General features: G+C 31.9%; 3 protein-coding genes across 5 annotated transcripts; 1 reads left to right on the forward strand and 2 right to left on the reverse strand.

The window, feature by feature from the left end:
- The first annotated feature begins 513 nt into the window (after positions 1–513).
- LOC126698467 (uncharacterized) lies at positions 514–1927 on the forward strand. Its single transcript, XM_050395710.1, has 2 exons — positions 514–869; positions 1631–1927. The coding sequence occupies exons 1-2, from the start codon at positions 711–713 to the stop codon at positions 1754–1756; spliced, it is 285 nt and encodes a 94-aa protein (XP_050251667.1). The 5' UTR covers positions 514–710; the 3' UTR covers positions 1757–1927.
- Positions 1928–2560: 633 nt separating this feature from the next.
- Positions 2561–9960, reverse strand: LOC126698465 (probable rhamnogalacturonate lyase B). 3 transcript variants are annotated; one of them, XM_050395705.1, is made up of 15 exons: positions 9747–9960; positions 9429–9550; positions 9219–9278; positions 7838–7957; positions 7438–7557; positions 6974–7115; positions 6689–6859; positions 6147–6302; positions 5958–6064; positions 5452–5509; positions 4926–5067; positions 4402–4558; positions 3889–4005; positions 3627–3753; positions 2561–3025 (listed from the first exon to the last, which is right to left on the reverse strand). In XM_050395705.1, the coding sequence occupies exons 1-15, from the start codon at positions 9783–9785 to the stop codon at positions 2756–2758; spliced, it is 1908 nt and encodes a 635-aa protein (XP_050251662.1). In that variant the 5' UTR covers positions 9786–9960; the 3' UTR covers positions 2561–2755. The 3 variants fall into 3 exon arrangements, with proteins under 3 accessions (XP_050251662.1, XP_050251661.1, XP_050251663.1); XM_050395704.1 differs by having other exon boundaries at positions 5452–5542; positions 9747–9958; XM_050395706.1 differs by lacking the exon at positions 7438–7557 and having other exon boundaries at positions 5452–5542; positions 9747–9959.
- Positions 9961–16670: 6710 nt separating this feature from the next.
- Positions 16671–23797, reverse strand: LOC126698464 (probable rhamnogalacturonate lyase B). The gene is made up of 15 exons (XM_050395703.1): positions 23657–23797; positions 23354–23475; positions 23175–23234; positions 21919–22038; positions 21557–21676; positions 21315–21456; positions 20950–21120; positions 20141–20296; positions 19903–20009; positions 19276–19366; positions 18768–18909; positions 18527–18683; positions 18048–18164; positions 17783–17909; positions 16671–17092 (listed from the first exon to the last, which is right to left on the reverse strand). The coding sequence occupies exons 1-15, from the start codon at positions 23693–23695 to the stop codon at positions 16817–16819; spliced, it is 1947 nt and encodes a 648-aa protein (XP_050251660.1). The 5' UTR covers positions 23696–23797; the 3' UTR covers positions 16671–16816.
- Positions 23798–24171: the final 374 nt, after the last annotated feature.

Here is a 24171-nt window from a genome sequence, read left to right on the forward strand (position 1 = left end):
TTAATTAGAATGACAAATTTTGGCTATTTCGAATGAAATGAAATGAAATTCATGCTTTTTGTTGGTATGTGATTGTGATGAGTGATTACACCATAATATGATGTAACTTCACATAGACAATAATCCCACTTGACGGACAATATTGTTTCACGAAAGCAATATTTGTTTTTATAGTGAATAAATGATATTTGGATAAGCTTGTAACTGTTGGGTGGATATACCTATTCATTCAAATGTGCCTATTCCTAAGGATGCAAGAAGATTATCTCTAAGTACTAGGAGACTAGGACATTCATTTACATCACGACAACACAAGCATGCTGTTTGACCTTCCAATGTGATTTCTCTTTAATTTTGTTTCCATTCCATAATTTACTGCTAACTGGGCCTAAGCCCAATAACCAAAAAAGAAAAAAGAAAAAGATCTTTGTTCATTGAGCTTGATTCGATTTCGAGGCACATGAAGAGTATCCCATGAAGTCTCACTAGTCACAAGATAATATTTCAATTTTCAAGCACGAGTCATATAGTCTTTTGCTTCGCTGGCGTGAGAATGTAGTTGTGGGTGAGCTCTAAAGCTGCCACGTAGAGCGAGCTGCACAAACGTGTAAGCTTCGTGGCCTTGAAGGAGGAAAATTCAGCACCATTCTCTTCTCTTCTCACATACCACCACAGCTTTGTTAGAGAGAGAGAGAGAGAGAGAGAGAGTAATGGAAGAGATCAGGTCGTCGCCACCGCCAACAGCCGCAAGTACCACGGAGAGAGAACAAAAAATGTCAGCGACGTCACGGTTGAAGAAGGATTGTAGTTGGTTCGCAGTTTCAGTGCAAGAGGGTTTTAGCTATGTCAAAGCCTTCTTCTTTGGCCTGGTACGTATTTCACTCTCTTCTTTTATTAGATTCTTCTCTCTTACCATGTTCGCTATTACTATTATGTACTTACTACTTACCCCATAAAAAGAAAATGTTCCTTAACTTTCTATTAAAGTTTAAATATTTCATAGAAAAAAAAAATGTTAGATGATGGTATAATATGGAGTATACATTTATGCCATTACACACTTCAACTCAGGATTTTAATTTAAAAAATAACTTGTGTACTGTGTGCATAACAAGAAGTGTGTATTGACAATTTTCCTACCCTTATATTTTAGTATCTTATCTGTTCATAATTTCACTAATTAGATGCCTTACCCCCACAAAATGGAGGTATACTTTATTAATGTTATAGATTTATTCAAATGACACATTCAATAAAGAATTAAGGATTGTCCCATGGATAAGATGGGATAAGATTAAGTGTGCGTTTAGCATTGCTTTAAAAAGCCAGTTTTCCTTTTACTATTTAGCTTATTTTGGTTACTATTTATGAGTTTCATTGCACTTATTTATGAGTTCCACGATATTATTTTAGCTACCTTTTAGTTTTATCTATAGTACTTTTAGTTTTATCTATAGTACTTTTAGTAAAGAGTTTTCAGTTTTAGCTAAATAAGTTGTTTTCAGACGGACCCTAAGTAGTTATGCACCTATTTTCAACTTAATTCCCTATTTAAATATATACACTTTTACACACTTTTTGGGGACCGAATTATCGATTCCTTTTGTTGATATGGGAAAATTGGAAGCAGGCGAAAAAAATGACGGCAAAGAAGGAGAGGGAAGCGACTGAAGCTGATCTAAAGGCTGCTAAGATGCAGGTTGAAGCTACTGATGCTGCCGAGGAAACCAAGAAGAGACTTGACAAATCTATGTAATTGACTAATTGTTGTACACAAAATTTGTATTATTAGAAATGACAAATTAATGAAAGTATGTTTTTGGCTTTCATAAAAAAAAGGGGAAATATGGAGGCTCATTACCAATGAGGAAGGATGATATGGTGTTGCAAATCTTAATTTATTTAGGATGATTTTGTCATGAAAGTGATGGTGAATCAGGCCGATGATTATAGAGGACTTAACTCTTCAAATGTGGCTAGTGTTCATTTGAATACTTTTATAAAGAAAAAATAATAATTTTATTTAGTATTAAAAATTAGTTAAAGGATAATTCTACCAAAAATAAAAAGAGGTTTTAAAAACTATATATAAACAAATAAACTAAAAATAGGTTTAAAAACTATATATAAACATATATATATATATATATATATATATAGCAAGTGCATACTAACACGTGCAAAACTGGTTCAAATTGGGTGGTTGTGGTCTAGTTCGAGGTAAAGTTTGTATTTGTATTTGTACAATTGTACTTATACGCATGTGTGTTTTTTTATAACTGAAAACTTTAACTCACGTTTTCCAGTCACAACAATACAGTGTTCCTAAACACTAGTGTGTAGCTAGGGGGACTTTCATATATGCATGATCCGATGTGATACATCATATATGAGATACTTTGTTATGTTAATTAGTTTGAGGCCAATCTAATAACAAATAACAAATATGTTGTAGGAATTACAGCTTTTTAATTTTTGATGTCATTTTGGGCCAGTGGGCTCTTGGTAAAGTTACCCAATAGCCCATTTCCAATTTTGATGAAATAGCATACAAAAAATATTTTTCATTTTGCAATTATTAAAGCTATTAATTATAGAATTATAAAATCTTCAAAATAAAATACAATCATCTTTATGCCCATTGTTGGAAGGCAATTTGTTCTATATGCTAATTATTAATTAATTATTGGAGATAAAAGATATTTCTTCTATACAGTATGCAACAATGTAGATTTATATATATACCTATACAAACCTAGTTTGTTTTTTTCTTGGAATTAGAGGATGATGGGCCTTCAAAACGAATATAGTCATACATAATCCCTTGCAAAGCTGGAAATTCGCCGGAGGCCATTGTTTGTGTCAAAAAAATGGTATTATGCCCATCCACAAGCTGAGTGGGTGGTACTTCGACATTGTACAGCCGGTAAAGTCCATGAATTCCATGTCTAGCAATTGTGTTGTCATGACCAATTACTCCAGTTGAAAACAGGGGAGGACTTGTTTTTGGATCGTTTACTCGAACCTTTCAAAAATCAGTCAAACAAAATCAATAGGGTGTAAGTCCACATGCATAGCTATAGTTATAGGAAATGTGTTAGAAGAACAGTTTTGGGAAGTTTTTTAGGTAAAATAATTATCTCGTGTTTCCGGCATATATAAGGTATATGTTGGATTTGGTAATAATGGTTTGCATTAAAATTAAGTTAGACACAAAATTATGGGTTATATGACTCGTTCAAAATTTTGACACTTTTAAGTGGAGAGTGAAAGTTGTACTCTAGATGTTTTCGTTAGAATCATCAAAACATGTCATTTCGATCTAAAGATCATTGGCTGCCAATGGGGTATGTGAATATTATGTTTGAAACATTATTTTTTTCAACTCAAAAACTGAAGCTTAAGTTAAGATGTGTCCAATTTGTGTTTATTAATCATTTACTTAATACCACTACTTAATTTGAAACTTCCCTTTAACATAATATCCCAACGAATGAAAGAAAGATCAACCATCATGATCCTTCTCAAAAAAAAAAAAAAATCAACCATCATGACAATTCATTAGCATGCTATAATTAGTTATTACGTGTTAATATTTAATGAAAAATAATCTTGAAGTTCCATACCTGTAATTCAGATATTTGGGCTGTTGCAAGTGCCAATCGCAGTGTATAGGACCCATTTGTATCCACCAGGTCAAGTTTGAACTTGATTTGCCATGTAGTTCCTTGATATGTGTCATCGCTTAATTTTCTGCCACACAATAATGTCTAGATATCATGAATTCTATTTTATCATTTACAAGAAATAATAACTTCAATTTGAATTATTATTTGATTAATGCAATAATGAGATAAAAGATAAGCTGATGATTGGAAAGAAATGCACCTGGTAACCTGAGCAAAGAACCAATCTTTTTTATAGTCACTAACACCCACTGTGTAAACCAAATCTTCGTCAGGATATAAATCTGCATATCTTTCCCAAAGTCCATACTGCCTATACCTGCCAATATAAAACAATGATTTACAATTCCCTACTCCCTAAATGTGCTTTATTTGTTTTTTTCTTATAGTGTTAAGGTCTCTTAGAACAACTAATTAATCTCTCCTAATGCAAAGTCTATGATTTTATGACTTTATCACCCTAATGCAAAAAAAATATGCAAATACAAAATTGATTTTATACTCTTTAAATTTACAAGGAAAATGCTATAAACACAAATTATTTTATAAACTGCTAATGTCGTAAATAGTTATATATTAGTATGTAAAAAAATGATTTTAGTGGTTAGTTCAGATGAGACTCATTATAAAAATTTGTCAAATCAACGGTTTATAAAAATGCTTTAAAATAGGTTATAATTATAGCATTACTCAATTTACAATAGGAATTGCAGACCTGTCAGGATGATCGACATAAAGTTTGTTAATATACTTTGGATCAGGATCAGGAATGTAAAATTCAGCAGCAGTGCGATCTGGGATGCCTATTTCCCACAGTGTTGGGCCATCTCTTGGTGGCTCAAATACAAGATTACCCAAATCAATATCAAAACCTGTTTTTGCACAAGTTATTCATATAAGACAATGTATGAACAAAATGAGAACTTATAAAGGGCAAAATGGCCACATACCACTATTTAGTAACATATTTAGCAATATATCACTGTTTGCGAAATATTTAGCAATTTACCACATTTTTTGGAACTCGAGTTTGTTGTATAACTCAATTTCTTTGAAAAAATAGCTTTTAAGTTTGCTGTGCAATTTTTTTAAAACTCGAGTTCCATGGCAAACTCAAGTTTAAAAAAGTTGTAGATTTCTAATCATTTTGTAAACAGTGGTAAATCCATACATATTTTAGCAAATAATGATACTTGGCCATTTTGGCCCTTATAAAGGTTCAGAGGTAAAGAATAGGACCTGCGTTTATGGTAATGAAATCATCATGTTGATAATCACCAATGACACCAGGAACCCATGCATAAAGATTATAGCTGCCAAGTCTTATATTTTTGATGGAGAAGTAGCCATCTGCATCTGCTGTGGTCCAAAATTGATAACCCTGATGATGTTGAATCAATAATATTATTATACTTCAAGATTTCTTCGAAAATTTGAAATGTAATTATTGTCAAGACAAAAAAAAAAAAAAAAAAAAATGAAGTTATTGTTCAAGATGTGTACAATATTTATTTTAATTTTTTTTAAGTGAATCAAATCAACAAAAAAAAGAAGGGTAAGGGAAAGATTGCCATTCATCTACACTCCAGGACTAACTATTAAACAGATGGCATAGTAGGAATGAAGGGAATTAACTTTTAAACACAACACAATATTAGCATGTCAATTTTTTTAGTACTATTAGCATTTTTCTTTTTTAATAAAAGCATAGAATATGTTGATATTCTTGTTATAAGTAATAAACCATGTGATGAACTAATATCACCTTGCATTCTCTTTGCCAGGATCCAACATCTCCAGGTGGTGCCAGTCCCACATAAGCACTGTTTGCAGAAATGTACTCATCACTTAAAAACCTGGGCAAGGGCCATAAGAGATGAAATAAACCATAAATAAAAAAAATAAAAAAATAATCCCCTATAGCCAGATAAGAGATGAAAATTTTAGTTCAGGATCAAATATAAAGAGTAAAGTCAATCAATAGATGTGTGATATCTCAAATGAAGTAAATTAGTTGTGCAATCTTGTAACATCAAGTGTTTAATTACTAATATTTCTTGAGTATCTTCAAGATGTATCTCCATCAATCTCATTTTCTTAAATTTGAAATTAAATTGTGATCGAACAATATTTTCTTCCAAATTGGGTTGGATGAATATCCTCCAACCCATTATATGACAATTTAAAGACCATCTATATGTATTAAATTACGTAATTAAATAAATGATACGATTATTAAATATGTCAGATGAAAAGAATAGATTTAATTACCGGTCTTGGATTTGTAATCTACCACTAACACTACCCCTTTGATCAGCAGTTGGAAAATCATCAGAAGCTGGGAAATCGTATGGCCAACTTTCGACTTCAATCATCATCTGAAGATCAATTTAAGTTTAAATTAATACTTCTCAATTACAAAGGTTGTATTTTGGTAACTCTCTATTTTAAATTACTGACTTGATTTTTAGCATCCTCCCAAAGATGAAGTGGGTCATCTCCATCTGTGACAGAATTAAGATACATAAAGATAGGGCCGAATACTTTCTTCCATGGCTCATCGGGATTGAGTTTCAACACAAGATCCTCTCCTGCATAGTGAGCACTGAGAAACATCTGGTCGAAACATTTAGATCGGGTTAATACGATTAGAGATGATTATTAATCACAACAATTGGTACTAAATACTAATTCATGGCGAGTCTCTCATATGCATGCACGGTATTTTTTTTCACTTGTTGAGCAAATTTGATCCTAAATTCTCTTTACGATGAGAAACAAACTTGAACAATTTTTGCAATAAGTCTAGTAATACAAAAATATTTTTTTATAACTATTAAAATGGCAAGTTATAATTAGTGCATAATAAAGTGATGGTAATGACTTTGTATTGTATTTATATGAAAAATGATCTTCTTTCAATCGCAATTGACCATGTTATATTAAAAAAAAATTCATGAAAAAATTGTATCCTTAATATTACTCTAATTTTTATCACTTACAGCAAGGTTGACAGGCCCCACATGGGAAGTCAAGTTCTGTTTGATGGGTCCACCCGATCGAAACTCACTGCTAGGTGTGATTTGCCAGAACCCCACGGGTGGGTCCATGCAAATCCATCCATGGACCCGAAGATCTTTGTTCTCACAAGAGTACTGGTATTTGTCATCCACCTACACATGCAAGGAAATTAGTCTATGATAAATTGGTTTCAATTAATTTTCTTACAATAATTCTTACCATACAAGGACTCAAAGTCATAGAGAAAATGTGTGCAAAAAAAGTACCTCTCCTTTGAACTTTGGCTCCACAGGATTAACAAGCAAGACTGCCTCTGGGGTAGCCAGAGGCTTGCCTCTTCCTGGTAACCGATCATCTGGAAGAGGCATGTATCTTTGCCTGTTATCCGCCATTGCCATGTAGTGAAACCTATATGTCATTCACCAAGATAAGAAACTAATGTGAATATGGACTTACAATTATCATCAAGTGAAAGTAATCCTTAACCAAGAGCCTAATAGTTCAATTGATACTTCCTTGTATTTCTAATTGAGACATTTAGGATTTAAATCCCTTCTCTCAATTATCAAATTATTATTATTTAAAAAAAAAAAAAAAAACACCCCCTTATTCTAGAGATGTTCGAATTAAGTTTGGTTTTCCATTAACAGACAAGATACATTTGTTTATTTAAAAAAAGGGTAAGAAATAATTAATTTGACTAAAGTAGAAAGGCAATATTTTTGTGTACATGTCTTTTCTGAGTTTGAATACAATCCTAGTTTGTGGGAGGTTGAAAGGAGGCCATTCCTTTAAGTGCTCATAGATGGCATAGGTGTAGAAGCCCGGGGAATTACTTAGCATTATAAACCTGAAACATCATGTATATATGTCACCATCATTAATTTAAATTTTTTTCACAAATATTATCATGACATATTGGATTGATACGTAATAAAAGATGATGCCAATAATTAATTTATATAAAAGTAATATTACTGTAATTATAACTTATCACCTTAATAATAAAAAAAAAAATTGGGTCAATAAAATTACTCCATCATTAACCACAAACTAATACTCTAAAGAGTTCATTTTTAATATATATATTGATAGATAATGGTGTAATGCTCTAAGAGTTGATTGAGTACCTTTTGTCTATATTTAAGGGGACGGACTTGCCTTGAAGCGAGGGATCCCACAACCTTGTGAATGAGATCTCTACTTGCTTCTCACTTTCCACTATAACCTCAAAACTTGTTCCTTTAATCCTGCATGATATATATTAACTTTTCTTAATAACAGAGATGAAGAAATTAAACCAAAATATGAAAGTAGTTGATTCTCAAAAAAAAAAAAGTCATACAAAGAACTCACCAACTTAATTTGTTGACAATATTTGATGCATAACGTTAAAAACGGTGACTCATACTAATAATGAAAAAGTAAGTTGATTAATGTGATCTCTGTAATAGAGCTGTTATGGACAAAGCAAGAGCTTAATGCAACGGAGTGGAGCCCATGAGGCCCATTGGTACTGCACTTTGATTTAAGTTTGCTATGTTAGGGTCGAATAATAGTTATTGTCTCCATGGTTCATTAACATTAAGGATATTGAAAACTCTGAAAAAAAAAAAGTATTGAAAATTTGTCAATAAAATAAGATTTTATAATTCCACTAGTATTTTTGGTGTTTTTGATAGAAATATTTATGGGCGGTTTGGATCCCATGTTTCTGCGTTGCGTTTTCTACCATGCGCGTTTTTTTTTTTTTTTTTTTTTTTTTTTATTCTGCCGCACCTTTTGACTAAGTCAGCAGTGAACAGTGCACTCGTCATTGTTCATGGGTCCCACAAATTATATTTTTCAGCTACTTTTTCATTAAAAATGGGTTCCACAATACTATTCACATATTTAAAAATTATTTTACTACAGTGTTTTCAGTTTTCAGTTTCAGCAAAATAAGTTCTATCCAAACAGAGTCTTAATATTCAAACCTTCATTCCTCCATTGTAAAAATCGAATTTGAAAAAGAAAAAGAAAAAGAAAAAAAAACCAAGTTAAGTGCTGGCAATTTTATTGTACCAAATTAGGGTTATCTTATATATAACTAGGGACAATATAGGTATATATGTGTGTCTTGTAAAGCCTATTCTTTTTTATAGTGAAAAATATATTAGTTGTAGCTTTTGTTGATGTAGACACATGATCAAATCACATAAATTATCATTTCAATGTTTTCTTAACCTTTTTTTCTCTTTGAGTTTCTCTAAATTGCATAGATCGATGATCCTTAATACACCAAAAAAAAAGAAAAAAGAAAAAAACATATGGAATTCAACCTTTGTTTAGAAATTATGACGAAAATAACCAAACTGCTAACCAAGGTTGGAGGAGGAAAAAAAAAAAAGAGGATGAAGAAGAACAAAAGATCAATTGGATTATAAAGCAAAGTTAGAATGAGAAGAAGCAATAGAGGTCATTTTTCTTCATTGCTGAGCGTATGTAAAACTGTAGAGGTATTTAACATACACATCAGATGTACCCGTTGTTCCTGTACTTCCTGCTTCACTCCATACAAGGTCCCAGTACCTACATATATATTTCATTCAAAATAGTTAATAACTAAATAGTGCATAACTACCTTAAATTGCTTGCTTTCATTGACCCTTAAAAGAAAATCAACAAAATTTAAGACCCCACTTAGAAAACAAAGAGAACAATTGTAGAGCCATATTGTACCCTCTATTGGCCTCCTCATTAAGAACTTCAAGCAAATTGTCTATGCCATTATATTTTATCCCTGTAACAATTCCACCTGGCTTTGATAATTTTACTTTTAGTATGCCATTATCCATCACCACCTGCACAAACATACGTCTCATATATATGAAATTAAAATGTATTTCTTAATAAGAAATTATAAAATTAGGAAGTTAATGAAGATAGGACCCAAATTTAACAATTTCTGATCTTGTGCATAAAATGGTTTAATAATTCTATTTAGATCAAGACCTACACTTGATCATGTTATGTATTACATAAAAGAGAACAACTTACATGACTTTTCTCAATATGCAATTGTACCCCTTGAGACATGGTGATGAGGCCCTTCTTGGTTTTTTTTTGCAGCACAAAAAAAAAATCGATTTGGCCAATGGGGAAGAATATAATGGAATTCCGCAAAAGATAAATGTACTAATATTAAATGTTAGATTCTGATAATTATATGTGTTTGAGAAAATGACATGGGTCATAAAAGTTAATTTTTACGGCTTAAAGAGTGTTAGGCTTGGTTTGCTATTGCTTGAACTAGAGAGGAAGATTCTTACTTTTTTAATATTTTCTTGGTTTCTTTGCTTTGTCGATCGCCAATGATGTCATAGACGTGCAGAAGTGGTATGAAACACAAGCACATGCACGTTAATCATGAATTATGTGTGACATACTTTGGTAATTATTACCAAAGAACCTCATGTTAGGTATGGCTGATATGGTTATGTGATTGAAGGAAACCGTGAATGTAAGCATTGAAAACTGTAAGAATATATCAAGATATTACAATAAATGTGTAGACCATGGTTTTGTTTTGTTTTGTTTTTTTTTTGAGGGGGACCATGGTTTTGTAGAATACCATAAACTACTGTGGTTTTATAATATAATGGTATATTAGGTTCATTATAATACACAATTCAAGATAGCAAAGATATAGTCCGCTAAAGACTTCTTGCCATATATACATATATGAAAGCTGTAAGAATATATTAAGATATTACAATAAATGTGTATACCATGGTTTTGTAGAATACTATGAATTACTGTGGTTTTATAATATGATGGTACATTGGGTTGCTATAATACACAATTCAAGATAGCAAAGATATAGTCCGCTAAAATACTTCTCTCTCTCTCTCTCTCTCTCTCTCTCTCTCTCTCTCTATATATATATATATATATATATATTTAAGAAACAAACACACACACACAAAAGGAAGAGGGAAATGAGTTTTAACACAAGCCATGGTATCAAAGCATGTTGAATTTCTTATTTCCACTTTCTCTTTTAATATCATCTTATACCTTTCTGTCAATTTTAACATAGTATCGAAGCCATGTATCGTCTAACGTCACCAAATTCTAACACTCATTCTCTCACATATGGGTCTACTAAACATGTGAGACTTTTTTATGAAGGGTGATATCATGACAATTATCACTTGTCTTAAAAGTTTAAGCTGTTAAGAAATTATGAATTTAACTGACAAATATATAATCAAATATTTGTGATGTTTGGTAAAAACTTAAGATATTAAAAAAAAATCTAATTCATTTTTGTTATAGGCCCTTAAGTTGAATAGAGTTGGAGAACTTTAGCTCACCAATTGAAGCTATGCTAATTGTTCACAGGTCCTTTTGGTGAACTTTGTCTTTTAAGGGAATATATGATCTCAAATTATGTCAAGGATTGATAGGGGGAGAGAAGACATGATGTTGTAAAGCTTAAATTCAGGCTTGATTGCCAAATAAGCTAAGCTAAAGAAGCGCCATGTTAAAGCTCACCGCTAATAGGCCCAAATATATTGATAGGACTGCTCACTTATGCGTTAAAGTAGCACCATATTGAAGCCCACTTTGCCCAGGCTTGTGGTTATAAAAAGCCCATAATCACCGTAATTGGACCCTAATTTAAATTTGCATCCAAAGGCAAACTCTACAAATTATCCTCTTTTTGAAGAAATACAAAGCGATTGCATTCCTCTCTCTTAAATTTAATTTGAAGTGAAGAATAATGAAACCTTTGTATATATCTATTAGTATTAATGTTTGAATCTTTGCATCTGAGAGTTAATGTAACTTTAATGGGATCAAGTCCATTAGCAGTTGATGAATCAACAAATGTATAAAAGTGTAATGACCACTCTCACTCTTATTAATATGAGAATTCATTCGCACGTATATACTCCAAGAAGTTTTGTTAAGTAGTCTAGTAGAGTAAGGGGTTTATGTAATGTATATTCCTAAACACACAACATCCCCCATCTAATCTAAATTAACTAGGTCACACACAAATTGCAAAAATCAATAGTTCAAGTAGCAAGCTTGGCTGACAAAACTTTAATTAGTTTTTTTTTTTTTTTTTCCTTGTGTAGTTGAATTAGGATTTTTATTTTATGTTCTTTCCCTTTTCCTTTCCTTGTTGAATTAAGATTTTATTGGTTTTTCTTTTCTAATTGAGTTCTTTTCTCTAGTAGAAGTAGGACTTTGTTATTTCTTTTTTTGAAAGGATTAGGAGATAATTAGAATCTCTTCCTATAAATACTCTTTCTAAGGAGGTGGTGATTATTAAGTTGTTATTAGAAAGTTTCTATTAAGAAATATTATCTAATTCTTTTGCCTACTAGCATAGTGTTCTTGTAGAACTTGAAATTTATGGAAGAGTTATAGTAATTGTGTGTTACACATTGCATCACAACCCTTCAACTAAGCTAAACCATGTTACTAATTTTCAAGTTGTGTATAAGAAATTCTCCAAATACAACACAACACACCAATATGCTCTTTTTTTTTTGCTAATAAAAAAATATGCATATGTTAAAACATATCACCAATATGCTCTAACCTGAATTTTTTTTTTTTTTTTAAATGTTCAGGAAGTCAACTTCAATCTAGGTAATATATATGTTTGCTTACAAATATTAAGAATTTAAGCCCATACTAACATCAAGAAACTTCAAAAATAAAATTAAAAATATATAAACACAATATCCCATAAGAAACAAATCAATGTACTAATTAAGTACCACATACATATACTCCAACAAATTATGAACATAATTAAAAAAAAAATACTAGTTTCATATTGGAAGCAATACTAATTACTACCATGCAATTGCTTTCAATGGCTAAAATTCGAAATTAAGAAAACAACTTTCAATCTTAATCCTTGAATGAATTAAAATAAGAATGAAAATAAAGTTTAAAAGTAAAGAAGTAAAAAATTTTCGTGAAAAAAACAAGAGTAATTCCACTGCAGGCAGTACCTGCTCTTGATCCCTTGATTATGCATCTTTTTTACTATCTTTTGCTTTCTCAACCAACATAAGAGCAAAACGGAGTGATCCTCTCTCTTGACTGGAAGAAGAAGAAGCATTGTCACGAGATTGTTGGCCAAGCCGGAATGACCAAACTTGCATTACATCATGTTCCTCGAGTTCATTTGACAATCGAACCTCATTCCAATCAGTCCTCAGAACGTACATCGAACTCACTTTGCCGGTATTCTTTGGCATGTCCCACTACCTCAAAATAATCTTAAACTCCTCACGTCTAGGATCAATCAATATTGTTGGGATTTCTTCATGTGCATTAAGCATTGATTTCTCTTCCTCAGTTAAGAAATCTGACCTTAATTGCTTCAAAGGCATCGACAATTGGGCTAAACCTTTGTCTAAGTCACTCGGAAATAGCTTTTTTTGTATCACCAACATTATATCAGTCCCACCCATTGCTTCAATCTTATCAATAAACTCTTTAGGCAATTTGGGTGTCAGATTTTGATTCGTTAGGTTTCCTCTACAAACCAGACCTCTTTATCTTGGCTTTTGAACCCCAATCTTCATTCTCCTCTTCTTCACAACTTCTTAGCTTTTGTTCATTCTTTCTTTGTGCTTGGATAGAAGTCAAGACTTGATGCAATTGCAAGTGTTTTTCCTCAAAAGTGGTCAAAAGTCATGGATTCGAGTTTTGGGAATAAGACTGCTTATCATGACTTCTCTCAGATCTCATAAAAGTAAGAACTTTGCACATTGAGTAAGGCCTTTTTCTTTGTGCTAGGATAGCATTGTTCATGAACTTTTCTAGCACAACTTTTGGTTCTTCTTTTGGCACAACACTATTATTCTCTGGATGTTTGAACTTGTCAATGTCATGCTTCATCTTTGCAGCGCGTGCAGCCATAAACAAAATATCAAGCGGACACAAATCTTCAACACCATTATGATCCTTCATAACTCCATCTTCCAACAGTGGCAACTTCTTCTTATTCATCTTACTACTCATTCTCGTCGAACCCACTAGAATGATGTTACAAAGTACACAAAATCTATGGCTTCCCTTTTGTTTATATACTATTGCTTGCACACAACACAAAGCAATTATTTACGTAACTATTCCTATTATAATCTGAAATCATGTTCGAAATGGATAGGGTTTCCTATTTCTTCTCAAGCTAGAGTTCGATGGGTGACACGTTGCAGCTTTTAGGGCTTGTTTGGATAAGCTGTTTTAAAAGGTACATTTTCAAAAAATAGTGTTTTTAAAATGAGCATTTTGAAAACTTAGTTTTTAAAGCTACATTTGAGCGTTTGGTAAAACATGTTGCTCTAAAATTGTTGTTTTGAGAAAATTACAAAAAAGGATACGATAGGCTATGCTATAATGATAATAATAAGAGTAATAATATATATTTTTATTTAATAATTTAATAATAAGAAAGCGTCCCATAAAAAATTTAATAACGAAAGTAGTAATAATAATAATTGTAAGGACGAGATTTGAGTCCTAAGCCCAAATGATAAAAGGATTTAGACCCAAAAGCCCAGTACAATGAATTTGTAGAGAATGGGTTGGAAAACTAGGTTCTAATGAGTTAGGTCCCCGTTACAACGAATCCAGTAGACAATAAAGCAAAAATAGACTGGATTTATCTAAGGAAAATCGTCATCGTTATAGTCCGAGGAGATCAGTTCTTGTACATATTATTTGAAGTTGGTTACAAATACAATTCTTGATTGCTACAATGTTTTTCTCTCAACTTCTCGATCCCCTCCCTTTAGGGTCTCCTTTCTATTTTATACTATCTTCCTCCTTCATCTTTATCCTCCACATGTAGACTAGATTATTGGTGTTAATCTCTGTCCCATCAGCACCTTCTTGAAGTCTTTAAAGAGTAGCTGTAAGACTGAAAGATACTATTCAGGTACCACTTCTTCATTAATGTGGCCAGGGAGTTAGTTGCAGAGCATTTAATGTAGTGGCTTTCCCTTTAGATATTTCATGGTCTCCCTTTGTCTTGTTCCTTCTGGATACTTATCCTCATTAGTGGAATCGTTCGGAACGTTGCTCTTAATGTCAGACCGCATCTTCTAACCTCGGCTTTGCCTAGCCTAGGAAGCATTTATCCTCGGATCATTTCCCTGGAACATAATGCCTAAATCCCTTCCTTTATTTATCAGTGCTGACCTCAATCACATGTCTATTCATCCTCGGACTTATGAGGTGTCCTTGGACTGGGCCCCCGACCCGATACATTTTACTGGGCTTAATATCCCTACAATAATAATAATAATAATAATAATAATAACTAGCCTTATCACACGCGCTTCGCACGTGTAATGAGGTTTTTTTTTTTTTTTTTTTGGTTTAGTGAAAATGTTGGGCTTAATGGTCCTATTTTATAGCCAAAAAAAAAAAAAAACTGTCTTTATTTTTTATATATATTTTTTATTTTGAGAATTTAATTTATTAATAGAAAAAGTAATTTGAAAATCAACAGGAGAAGGACCCTACTCTTTAGGCAATGTTTTAGTGGGAGTTAGAGTTGTATTTTTACCGAATTATCATTTAGTTTTATATCTGCATAAACATAGAGGTGTAGGGGTATTTTTGAACCAAAAAAATGAGGATCCCAAACAGGAGAAACTCCTTAAATAATAATATAGATAATAATAATAATATGGTTCCATTTAATAGTGTAATTTACTTTTGTTATTATAATAATAAAAAATTACACAAGAAGGACACCTAATTTTTATCTTTCCCAATGTCTATCTCCTACTACCTCTAGCTTCTTCTCCTTCACTTGCTGGGTAGCTGGACAAAAATCCTCTACTGCCAATCACATGGTCCACATCTAACCTTAGTAATTTCCAAAAAAATTCATTCAATTGCATCCAAGTTTCTCCAGACTCATCTTCTTTACGTCACCCACAACCTCATCCCATACCAAAGTAATTTTTGTTTGTGCTCCAATTTTTGCATGCCCAGAATATTCAATTAATGAAAAAAGCTAGAGAGAAGAAATTTCATCAAAGCCGAGCAGAATTAGATAATGGCAAGGCCTAGAAGAGATAGATGATAGCAAGGTTGCGCCCATAGGTAGCAGGCAAGACATTACTATTTGTGAGGTTATTTTAGGAATTTCAAACTTCAACCGACTATGATAGTTGCGTTTTTTACCTGGTTTTTTAAAAAGCTATCCACGGTTGTGTTTCACAAACGTGAATTTTCAGAGTTTGATATGGCATTTTAAGCAATAGTTTTCAGTTTTTAAATAACATTACAAGAATAATGTTATCAAACGGCCTAATAATTTTTCAAAAAACATAATGCCAAATGCATAGCTTTCAGAGTTTTTTATTATCAAAAACACGAGTTTTCATTTAGAAAACGCCTCACCAAACGGAGCCTTAAAGTTATAAGTTTATCTTAAACACACTTCTAACTCCTAGAGACATTTGGACTTCACTTCATTGTAAACCCGGCAGCCCAAGAACGTGAAATGGTGCCCAAGGTTTTTTCCTCTAATTTGGGGCTATACGAATTTGCATTGCTCCGACTTTATATTATTATGCTATCTTTTATCTAAAAAAATAAAACTTTATTTTATTATGAATTCCATGCATTTTTCCAAATTAAAAAAAAAAAAAAATCTTGTTCTTAACTTCTTATGTGTTGTTCTTTACAAATTAAGCCGATTTCATGGCAATTAAACCAGTAATATAGAAGGAATTCATCTATGTTGGTATGAACTAGGGTACAAAATTCGAATATTAGGTTCATGTTGACTTTAGTTACAGTGATGATATGTATCCAAATTATGGATTAACGAAATCTAATACATTTTGTGTGTTTTTTTTAAAAATGATAATATATGTTATAATATATAAAGTTTACAAACAAATTTATCATAAATTACAATAATAATTATTCAAAAATTAATTTATTATGGGAAATATCGTTTCGCCCATTGTTGGAATGCAATTTGTTCTACATGCTAATTAATTAATTATTGGAAATAAAAGACATTCCTTCTATACAGTATGCAACAATGTAGATTTATATATATCCACCTATACAAACCCAGTTTGTTTCTTGGAATTAGAGGACGATGGGCCTTCAAAACGAATATAGTCATACATAATCCCTTGCAAAGCCGAAGCATCGCCGGAGGCCATTGTTTGTGTCAAGAAAATGGTATTATTCCCATCCACAAGCTGAGTGAATGGTACCTCTACGTTGTACAGCCGGTAGAGTCCATGAATTCCATGTCTAGCAATTGTGTTGTCATGACCAATTACTCCAGTTGAGAACAAGGGAGAACTTGTTTTTGGATCGTTTACTCGAACCTTTCAGAAACAAACAAAATCAATATCAACATGCATTTATGGAGTTACAGGAAATGTGCCCAAAGAACACTTTTGGAAAATCTTTTAGATGTAATAATTATTTCATGCTTCTGGCATATATAATATGGTTTTCACATCTTATGTGATCCACATGTATGAGGAGGTATATGTCAGATTTGGTAATAATTGCTTGCATAAAAATTAAGTTTGGTACAAACTGGGGAAGAAGAAAAAATATTCTTTGACTGGAACCTCCCAAAATACTAGGAGGTGGTATTACATGCATTTGATACATGTATTACATGGGTTATATGTTTGATGCAGATTTTTGATACTTTTAATTGGAGAGGGAGAGTCGAATTCTAAACATCTCCATTAGAATCATCAAGAAAAATCATTTGATCTAAAGATCATTGGCTGTTGAAGTAGGTGTGAGATATTTGAATGTTATGTTTGAAACACCATTATTTAAACTCAAAAACTGAAGCTTAAGATGTGTCCAATTTGTGTTTACTAATCATGTACTTAACAGTTAACACTATTACTTAATTTGAAACTTCCCTTAAACATAATATCCCAACCAAAGGGAAGGAAGATCATCCATGACCATCATGATAATGCATTAACATTTCTATAAAATCAGTTACTCAGTGCAAATATTTAATGAGCAATAATCTTGAAAGTCCATACCTGTAATTCAGATATATGGGCTGTTGCAAGTGCCAATCGCAGTGTGTAGGATCCGCTTGGATCTACCAAGTCAAGTTTGAATTTGATTTGCCATGTAGTTCCTTGATATGTGTCATCACTTAATTTTCTGCCACACAATAATGTCTAGATATCATTAATTCAATTTTATGATTTACAAGAAATCATAACTCCAATTTGAATTGTTATTTGATTATTATTGCAATCATTATATAAAAGATAAGTTGATGTTTGGAAAGGAGTTCACCTGGTAACCTGAGCAAAGAACCAATTTTTCCGATAGTCACTAACACCCACTGTGTAAACTAAATCATTGTCAGGATATAAATCTACATATCTTTCCCAAAGTCCATACTGCCTAAACCTGCCAGTATAAAACAATGATTTACAATTCCCTACTCCGTAAATGTGCTTTTTGTTTTTTGTTTTTGCTAATAGTGTCAAGGTCTATTAGAACTAATTAATCTCTCCATTTTGTATAGTCTTCCCGTCTTCCATATATCTGATAATTACAATTAGAAATCCCTTTGAAAATGGTCCCAAGATATTAGGTAAAAGACTTGAATACAAAATCTCTTGAATCATATGAGGCTTAAAAATTATTATACCAACCAAGAAAACAAGCAAGAATTTGGTATAAAAAGCTAACAAATGCAGTACTACTTCTATGTTCTAAGTCTATATGATTAGTGTATACTCTCTAAATTTGCAGCTGGAATTGCTAACCTGTCAGGATGATTGACATAAAGTTTGTTAATATACTTTGGGTCAGGATCAGGAATGTAAAATTCAGCAGCAGAGCGATCTGGGATGCCTATTTCCCACAGTGTTGGGCCATCTCTTGGTGGTTCAAATACAAGACCACCCAAATCAATATCACAACCTGTTTTTGCACATGTTATTATTCATACAATGTATGAACAAAATGAGAGCTTAAAAAAGTTTCATTAGAGGTAAAGAATAGGACCTGCGGTTATGGTAATGAAGACATCATGTTGATAATCACCAATGACACCAGGAACCCATGCATAAAGATTATAGCTGCCACATCTTATATTATTGATGGAGAAGTAGCCATCTGCATCTGCTGTGGTCCAAAATTGGTAACCCTGATGATATTGAACCAACAATATTATTGTTCAAGATTATTTTGTCAAATGAAAATTTAAAATGTAATTATTGTCAAGACAAAAAAAATGAACTTATTCTTCAAGAGTTACTGGTTTTATAGATACAAGGGGAGCAGCTTTGAAACCCAAAACAAAATACAGAAAATAGTAGTTAAGAAAATTATTCATTATATTGACGATGTGATATCAATCAAATTAATTAGCATGCCAATTTTGTAAGTATTTTATAATAACATTCATGGTACTATTAGCATTTTCTTTTTTAATAAAATAATAGAATATACTGATATTCTTGTTAATTATATGTAAAAAACCATGCTTAGAAATATGGTGAATTAATATCACCTTGCATTCTCTTTGCCAGGATCCAACGTCTCCAGGTGGTGCCAGTCCCACATAAGCATAGCTTGCAGAAATGGACCGATCACTTAAATACCTAGTAAGGGCCATTGTAATAAAATATTTTAACCCCCTATAGCCAGATTATTAGAGATGAAACTTTTAGCTCAGGAGCAAGTATATAGAGTAAAGACAATCAATTGATGTGGTGATAGATACCTCAAATTATGTAAATTGGATTGAATGGGTGTGTTTTTACGTCTCACATCAAGTTTTTATTAAATCGATTATAAGTAGTTGTCATTAATTTGACTAGTCTTTTTAGGTATATTGCCGATGTGACCAATGTTCTACGGGAAATTCCTTAAATGTTTTCAAGAAATATCCATATCAATATCTTTTTCTTAGATTAGAAATTACATTATGAACAAAGTTTTCTCCCAAATTGGGTTATGTGGCCATTTAGAGACCATTCATATGTATTAAATTACATGATTAATTAAATCATTTAATTAAGTAATATGAATATGATTATTAAGTATGTCATGCAATTAAAAGTATGAATATTGCCCCTTTCGAAGGTACATAACAAGGGTTTTAAGTAAAAACACAAAACCGAAGTGATTTAAGTACCTGTCTCTGATTTGTAATCTACCACTAACTCTGCCCCTTTGATCAGCAGGTGGAAAATCCTCAGAAGCTGGAAAATTGTATGGCCAGCTTTCAACTTCAATCATCATCTGGAGACCGATTTAAGGTTAACGTAGTACTTTTCAATCAAATACTTCAACAACAACAAAGAAAAAAAAAAAAAAAACACTTTCTCAATCAAAACGTTGTTTTTGGAAACTCTCTATTGTAAATTACTGACTTGATTTTTAGCATCCTCCCAAAGATGAAGTGGGTCATTTTCATCTGAGACAGAGTTAAGGTACATAAAGATAGGGCCAAAAACTTTCTTCCATGGCTCGTCGGGTTTGAGTTTAAGCACAAGATCTTCTCCTGCATAGTGAGCACTGAGAAACATCTGTATGAAACATTTAGATCAGGTTAACATGAATGGAAATGGTAAATGATAACAGCAATTGGAATTATATATTAATTCCTGGTGGGTATAATTCACTAAATATTTATATCGTGTGCATGTAACTTTATGGACACATCACTTTTTTCAATAACACATTGGGAAGTGGGATTTAAATCCAAGTTCTATTTATAAGAGTCATACATTACTATTGAGCTACAAAACTCTTGAGAGATGTATACAATATTTTGAACTTAATTGTAGCAATAAGTCCAATGACACAAAAATTTTCATAAAATTTTGCACAATTATTTGTAAAATTATCTCAATTATTACTTATTCAGATTTATTTTATTTATTTTGGTGCAGGCAAAGTTTGAAGTCTAAATTTTTTATTCAAAGATAATAAACTTTATCAATTAAACTAATTGGAACCCACTACTTTAGACATTAATTAACACCTTAATAAATTGTGAAAAAAAGATTATGAAAAATGAATTGTGAAGTTAGCATTGTTATAATTTTAGTGGGATTGAGATAGTCCAATAGCTAGGGTTATTATACAGTATAATACCTTTTGAATGGTTCAAATCAAAAAAATAAAAAAAAGTAAAAAAGTTTGAAAAAGTTGAAATTTGGTGTGGGAAGTCACTTACTGCGAGGTTGTAAGGCCCCACATGGGAAGTCAAGTTCTGTTTACTGAGTCCACCTGATCGAAACTCATTGCTAGGTGTGATTTGCCAAAACCCCACAGTCGGGTCCTTGCATATCCATCCATGGACCCGAAGATCTCTGTTTTCACATGAGTATTGGTACTTGTCATCCACCTACACATGCAAGGAAATTAGTCCTATATATGATAAATTAGTTTCAATAATATCCCTTACAAACTATATGCTTAAAGTTATCTTAAATTATTTTCTTGTTTGGAGAATAAGTTATAGTCTACTTCGTAATATACAAGAATTTAAAAAAAAAAAAAAAAAAAAAAAGTGTGAAAAGAAGAAGAAGATAAGAGTACCTCCCCTTTAAACTCTGGCTCCACAGGATTAACAAGCAAGACTGCTTCTGGGGTAGCCAGAGGTTCACTTCTTTCTGGTAACCGGTCATCTGGAAGTGGCATGTATCTTTGCCTGTTATCCGCTACTGCCATATAGTGAAACCTATATGTATGTTAATATACCCAGAATAAGGAATTACTAAAAATGCAGACTTAGAAATTGCTTATTTGACTAAACTAGAAAAAGCAATAATATTGTGTACTTGTCTTTTCTGAGTTTGAATACAATCCTGGTTTGTGGGAGGTTGAAAGGAGGCCATTCCTTTAAGTGCTCGTAAATGGCATAGGTGTAGAAGCCCGAAGAATTACGTAGCATTATAAACCTAAAATGTCATGAATTTTTGTCACCATCATTATAAAAACTTTCACAAATACTATCACAACCTTTTGGACTGATAGATTAAAAAGATGGTGTCATCAATAATATTGTTGTATTCACAACTTATCAACTTAATAAATTTAAAAAAGAAAAAAAAAATAAGAAAAAACTTGTGTCAATAAAATTACTTTATCATTATCAGCGTGAAGCACAAACTAATACTCTAGAAGTTGATTGATTAATTACCTTTTGTCTATATTTAAGGAGACTTGCTTGCCTTGAAGTGAGGGATCCCACAACCTTGTGAATGAGATCTCTATCTGTTCCTCACTTTCCACAATAACCCTAAAACTTGTTCCTTTAATCCTGCATGATATTTATTGCCTTTTTTTGATAACAGAGATGTAGTAAACCAAGACATGAAACTATGAAAGTAGTCATAGAAAGAACTCACTGAGTTAGTTGACAATATTTGATGTATACAGTTAGAGATGGTGACTCATATTCAAAATGAAAAAGAAATGTTGGTCTCTACTATGGAGTATGGAGGTGTTTTATGGATAGAGCGTGAGCGTAATCTACCATAGAGGTGTTTTATGGCTAGGGGCAATATATATATACGCACTAAATCTTATTCTTTTTGTTACTTTATGATGAAAAATATAAAGTCTAGTTAATGTATGTTCTTAGGGCATATATATATATATATATACACGTCAATTATCTATTTTAAGTAATATTTTATGAAAAATTGAAAAAATTGTCAAAAAAGTTAATTATTTTTTCACTTTTCCATAAACAATTTCCTAAAATAGTTTACTAACATATGTCCTAAGGGCATACGTTAGTAAAACCCAAAAATATATTAGCTATAGCTTCTGTTGATGTTGACACACTGTCAAATTATACAAACTCTTTGTGTGATGTTTTCTCTCCATTTTTAATGATTACATTTCACTAAATTGCATAAATATATGATCTAAAAAATATATGGAATTCAACCTTTATTTGGCAATTATTATGAAAATAAGAGAGAGAGAGAGAGAGAGAGAGAGAGAGAGAGAGAGAGAGAGAGAGAGAGAGAGAGAGAAGAAGAAGAAGAAGAAGAAGAAGAAGAAGAAGAAGAAGAGGATTATAAAGCAAAAGAAGTGGATTATACAATTAATAAGTATATAATTGTAAAAGTTTACAAATTTGCTATCGTAACTGTGTAAATTTATACTGACATTATTTATTTTGCATTTAATTTTTTATTCTTTCTTTACATATCCTGGTAACGAAAGAAAAGAGTGAATGATGGTTATTGTGTGTGAAGAAAAAAAATTTTAAAAATAAGAAAAATTGATATTTTAATGAAAAATAGTGTAAAATAGATAATTTGATGTGAGTTGTTTTGAAAAATGAGTATGTAATTTTTTTTTTTTTAAAAGTAAATTCTTATGCTAAAATAGATATAAATTTTTGGACAAGCTAATGTAAGACTGTAGAGGCATTAAACATACACATCAAATGTACCCGTTGTTCCTGTGCTTCCTGCTTCACTCCAGACAAGGTCCCAGTACCTGCATTTATATTTCATTCAAAATAGTTAATAGCTAATTACATAACTACCTAAATTAAAGGTTTTCATTGAAAAATCAACATTCTGACCCAAAAACAGAGCAATTCTAGGGCCACTTACCCTCTATTAACCTCTTCATCAAGACCATCAAGCAAATTGTCGATGCCATTATATTTTATCTCAGTAACAATTCCATCTGGATTTGATAATTTTACTTGTAGTATGCCATTATCCATCACAACCTGCACACACATCTCATCTAAATTAAAATGTATTTCTTAATAAGCAATTTTAAAACAAGCAAGTTAATGAAAGATAGGACCCAAATTCAAAAAGTTCTTGTGCATAAAATGGTTTAAACTGTATTTAGATCAAGACCTACTCTTAATCATGTTATGTATTACATAAAAGAGAACAACTTACATGACTGTCCTCAATATGCAATATTACCCCTTGAGACATGGTGAGCCCCTTATTGCTTTTTCTGTCGCACAAAAATTTCTATTTGGCTTATGAGGAATAATTGAATTCCTCAAAGATATATAAATACTAATAATGATAGTATTAAACTCTATCTTTTGCCAATGATAGAAAATCTTGTCTGTCCATTTCTTGTTGGGACATGACAAGGATCATGAAAGTTTTTTCGGCATAAAAGAGTGTAAGGCATGGCTTGCTTAAAGCCTTGAACTAGAGACTAGAGAAGATTCTTACTTTCAACTTTTTTCTTGGTTTCTTTGCTTTGTCGATTGCCAATGATGTCATAGACGTGCAGAAGTTGGTATGTACAAAAAAAAGCTCATGCATGTTAAATCATGAATTGTGTGAGACATACTTAATTTGGTAAATCCAAAGTACCTAATCTTAGGGCCTATGGTATGGCTTATATGGTTATGCGATTGAAAGAAATTGTGAAAAGCTGAAAACCATGAATTGCG

Source organism: Quercus robur, chromosome 9, assembly GCF_932294415.1.
Source record: "Quercus robur chromosome 9, dhQueRobu3.1, whole genome shotgun sequence".
NCBI classification, from domain to species: domain Eukaryota; kingdom Viridiplantae; phylum Streptophyta; class Magnoliopsida; order Fagales; family Fagaceae; genus Quercus; species Quercus robur.